Here is a 3,467-nt window from a genome sequence, read left to right as displayed (position 1 = left end):
GGGATAAACAGAGGGCTCCAGGCTCCAGGGGTGTCAGGTTGGCACTTTTCAGCAGCACTAAGGCCCCATTCCTAAAAAGAAGTGTTTACCTTCAAGCACAAGTGGTCCCATTGATTTAGTTGGACTATTCACATGCTTAAAGTTGAGTATGTGTAAACCTTTGCAGGATCACGGGAGATCCCAGGCTAAAATCCAACAACTGAGCGTTTTGGTACTTTTAGGGCTTAGGGACGTTTTCTGAGCAAGGAGGCAGTGCCCCTAGCCCAAGTGGAAACCCTAATACTACACCCAAGAACAAGAATCTAAGTGGTCCCTCAACTTGGTTTCCTCCCCTAATAAACAGGCAGAAAAAAGGGAGGGAGGTCAATACAAGCAACAGCATTCAACATCCCTGCTGAAGATTTCAAAATTTGAGTCAGGGGAAAGAGACAAAAAAGTCCATACTTTTTTGGAAGGAAAAGGAATGAAGGTACCACCAATTGTTGAAACTCAACATCCAGTATATACAGCCAGCCACTCTCTCCTCTTCATTCCTTCTGGATGTCTAATTAATTAATTAAGTGGAAACTTCCCCTCATTCCTTGGCACAAATTGGGCTCCAAATTCAGAGGGCAGTGGGAGGAATGTTAGCTTGCCATGGTGGCATGGATTTTTTTTTAATCATACTTTTTCATTTCACATAGCACTCCCAAAAATATCTATCCTCAAAGCACCATCCTCCTTCAATTAATAAGGCCATACTGGTGGTGGAGAAGGCAGGTGTCTGATGAATTCACAGTACATGAAACTCCTTTCACTTCAATATTGCCCTTCATTTCCTTGAACTCCAATCTCCAGAACTTCATTGCACTGACTGATGGTGACTTTTAGAGCTGGATTTAGATATTACATTACAAGTAGCTCCATAGCATTGTCCCACAAGAGAAGCAGACCCTTGTTGGCAATGAAGTGGCAATTCTTCCAGCCAAAGGCCTCTTCTGTCCAGTCTGGGTTGGTTAGCTCTAAAACCTTCTTAGCTTCCCCTGTAGGGCTGCTTTCTAGTGGATGATGCAGTTTTCCCTTTAGGTCTACTGCCCTATACATACTGGATTTCCGCCATCTGTGTGCGCCAGGAAGAGGGTATAAAGCCAACACACATTAAGAGCGCATTCACATCATCAACATTTTTGTTTCTATCATAACAATGTTCACTTCTGTGGCACCTTTCATCTAAGCGTCTCAAAGCACGTTACAAATATACAGATAGGGAAAATGAGACCGAGAGAGAAGGGGGGACTTGTGATATGGATATAAACTGGCCGTGGGGAAGTTTAGGCTTGAAATTAGATGAAGATTTCTAACCATCAGAGGGGTGAAATATTGGAACAGCCTTCCGAGGGAAACAGTGGGGGCGAAGGACCTGTCTGGCTTTAAGATTAAGCTAGATACGTTTATGGCGGGAATGGTTTAATGGGATAACGTGATTTTAGTCAAATCAACAGCGTGCCATTGCTGGTAAATAGTATCAATGGCCAATGAGGGTCTGGCTGGAGAATCTTGCCTACATGCTCGGGGTTCCACTGATCGCCATATTTGGGGTCGGGAAGGAATTTTCCTCCAGGGTAGATTGGCAGAGGCCCTGGAGGTTTTCTCGCCTTCCTCCACAGCATGAGGCGGGGGTCGCTAGCTGGAGGATTCTCTGCGACTTGAAGTCTTTAAATCACAGAATTTGGGGACTTCAACAACAGAGTCAAGGGAAAGGGGTTGGGTCAGCTTTTGTGGCCTGCATCATGCGGGAGGTCAGACTAGATGATCATAATGGTCCCTTCTGACCTTAAAGTCTATGAGTCTATGTGATACAGCAAGTCAGTAGCAAAAATAGAATTCAAGAGTCCTGGCTCCCAGTTCCCCTATTCTCTGAACTCCCTTAGCATCAATGGAATGACCTGTGTGAGAGGAGAATCATGGCTTCTAGTGTATATTTCTTAACTATCTCAAAATCCACAGAGTACAATAAGACATAGCTGTATAATGCCTTACTGTCGTCAGACAGCTGTATATTTCACACTTACATCATCATAGATGTGAAATATAAATTTTTAAAATGTGAGATAAACGGAAGGTGGTCCAATAAAAGATATTACCTCACCCACCATGTGTCTTGAATAACCTGGGACCAACATGGCTACAGCAGCATGGCAAACAAAAGATAAACCCTGGACAATATATATAGGATTTTCACCAATATCACTTCAGTATGCCAAAAAAAACCCCAAACAAACAAACTAAAATCCGCTGTACAATGATTGGCTGAATTACCTCTGATGTCACAATCCCACCACTCAACTGTCTTAAAATCAAAGGGTAAATTTAAACAATGTGTTTCTTTCCCTGTGGCGCCAAGCATTAGCAAATCAAAAGATGAACTGAGCAAAACCAGCAGGTCATAAGGAGCAAATTTGGATTGCCCAAAGGAAATAGGATTCCCTGGATCCTGAACGGCTCAGACTTCAGGTCACTGAGCAGAGAGAAAAGAAAGCATTTCAAAATCCATCCACCTTTCATTTGGGATGGTGAATTATTACGAAGTTTTAGGACTTCACCAAAAAGCCTCACAAGATGACATTAAAAAGTCCTACCGTAAACTTGCATTAAAATGGCACCCTGATAAGAATCCTAATAACAAGGAGGATGCAGAGAAGAAATTCAAAGCCGTAGCTGAGGCATACGAGGTTTTATCAGATCCCCAAAAACGTTCCATCTATGACAGATCTGGAAAGGAAAGTCGGCAGAGAGGAGGCAGAGGTGCAACTGGAGGCCACTTCCACAGCCCATTTGATTCGGAATACATATTCCGTAACCCAGAAGAGATTTTCAGGGAATTTTTTGCAGGAATGGATCCCTTTGCACATGATTTCTGGGACATTCCATTTGATGGAAATGTAGGTGAAAACAGAAACAGAACTCGTGGAAGAGGAGCTAACTTTGCCGGCTTTGATGTATTTCCTGGTCTTATGGAATCATTTATGTCATTTGATTCAGCCAGCCCCGGTGAGCACACTACATTCTCCTGCAGGTCCTTTGGAGGAGACACTAGTGGGACAAACAACTTCAGATCAGTCTCAACTTCTACTGAAGTGGTCAATGGTAGAAGAATCACTACCAGAAAAATCATTGAGAATGGACAAGAAAGAACTGAAGTTGAGGAAGATGGGCAGCTGAAGTCCATAAAAATCAATGGAAGAGAACAGCTGAAATGCTAGCAACTCACCGCACACCTGTGCAGAAACGTTACCAGCAAGCTGTTTGGAAGATCTCACTTGTGGACTCTTGTTCAGTAAAATGGGACCCAATATAAGCAATACGAATAAACAGCTTCACTGAGTTCATGACACAATTGTTACAGACTTCTGCATTACTTGGAACAACTATTTCACAGGTAAAGGTATAGAGGCATGCTGTTCAAGCTGGCTAGTAAACCTAGAATA

General features: G+C 43.0%; 1 protein-coding gene across 1 annotated transcript; it reads left to right on the top strand.

The window, feature by feature from the left end:
• Positions 1 to 2,549: 2,549 nt before the first annotated feature.
• DNAJB8 (DnaJ heat shock protein family (Hsp40) member B8) lies at positions 2,550 to 3,242 on the top strand. The gene has a single exon (XM_054035870.1). The coding sequence runs from the start codon at positions 2,550 to 2,552 to the stop codon at positions 3,240 to 3,242; it is 693 nt and encodes a 230-aa protein (XP_053891845.1).
• Positions 3,243 to 3,467: the final 225 nt, after the last annotated feature.

This window comes from Malaclemys terrapin, chromosome 7 (genome assembly GCF_027887155.1).
Source record: "Malaclemys terrapin pileata isolate rMalTer1 chromosome 7, rMalTer1.hap1, whole genome shotgun sequence".
In the NCBI taxonomy this organism is placed as follows: Eukaryota; Metazoa; Chordata; order Testudines; family Emydidae; genus Malaclemys; species Malaclemys terrapin.
Note: the sequence above shows the minus strand (reverse complement) of the source record. Positions and strands in the feature narration are given on the sequence as shown.

Excerpts from the sequence above, each read along its gene's own strand:
- DNAJB8 (XM_054035870.1), top strand. The coding sequence starts at position 2,550 with ATGGTGAATTATTACGAAGTTTTAGGACTTCACCAAAAAGCCTCACAA.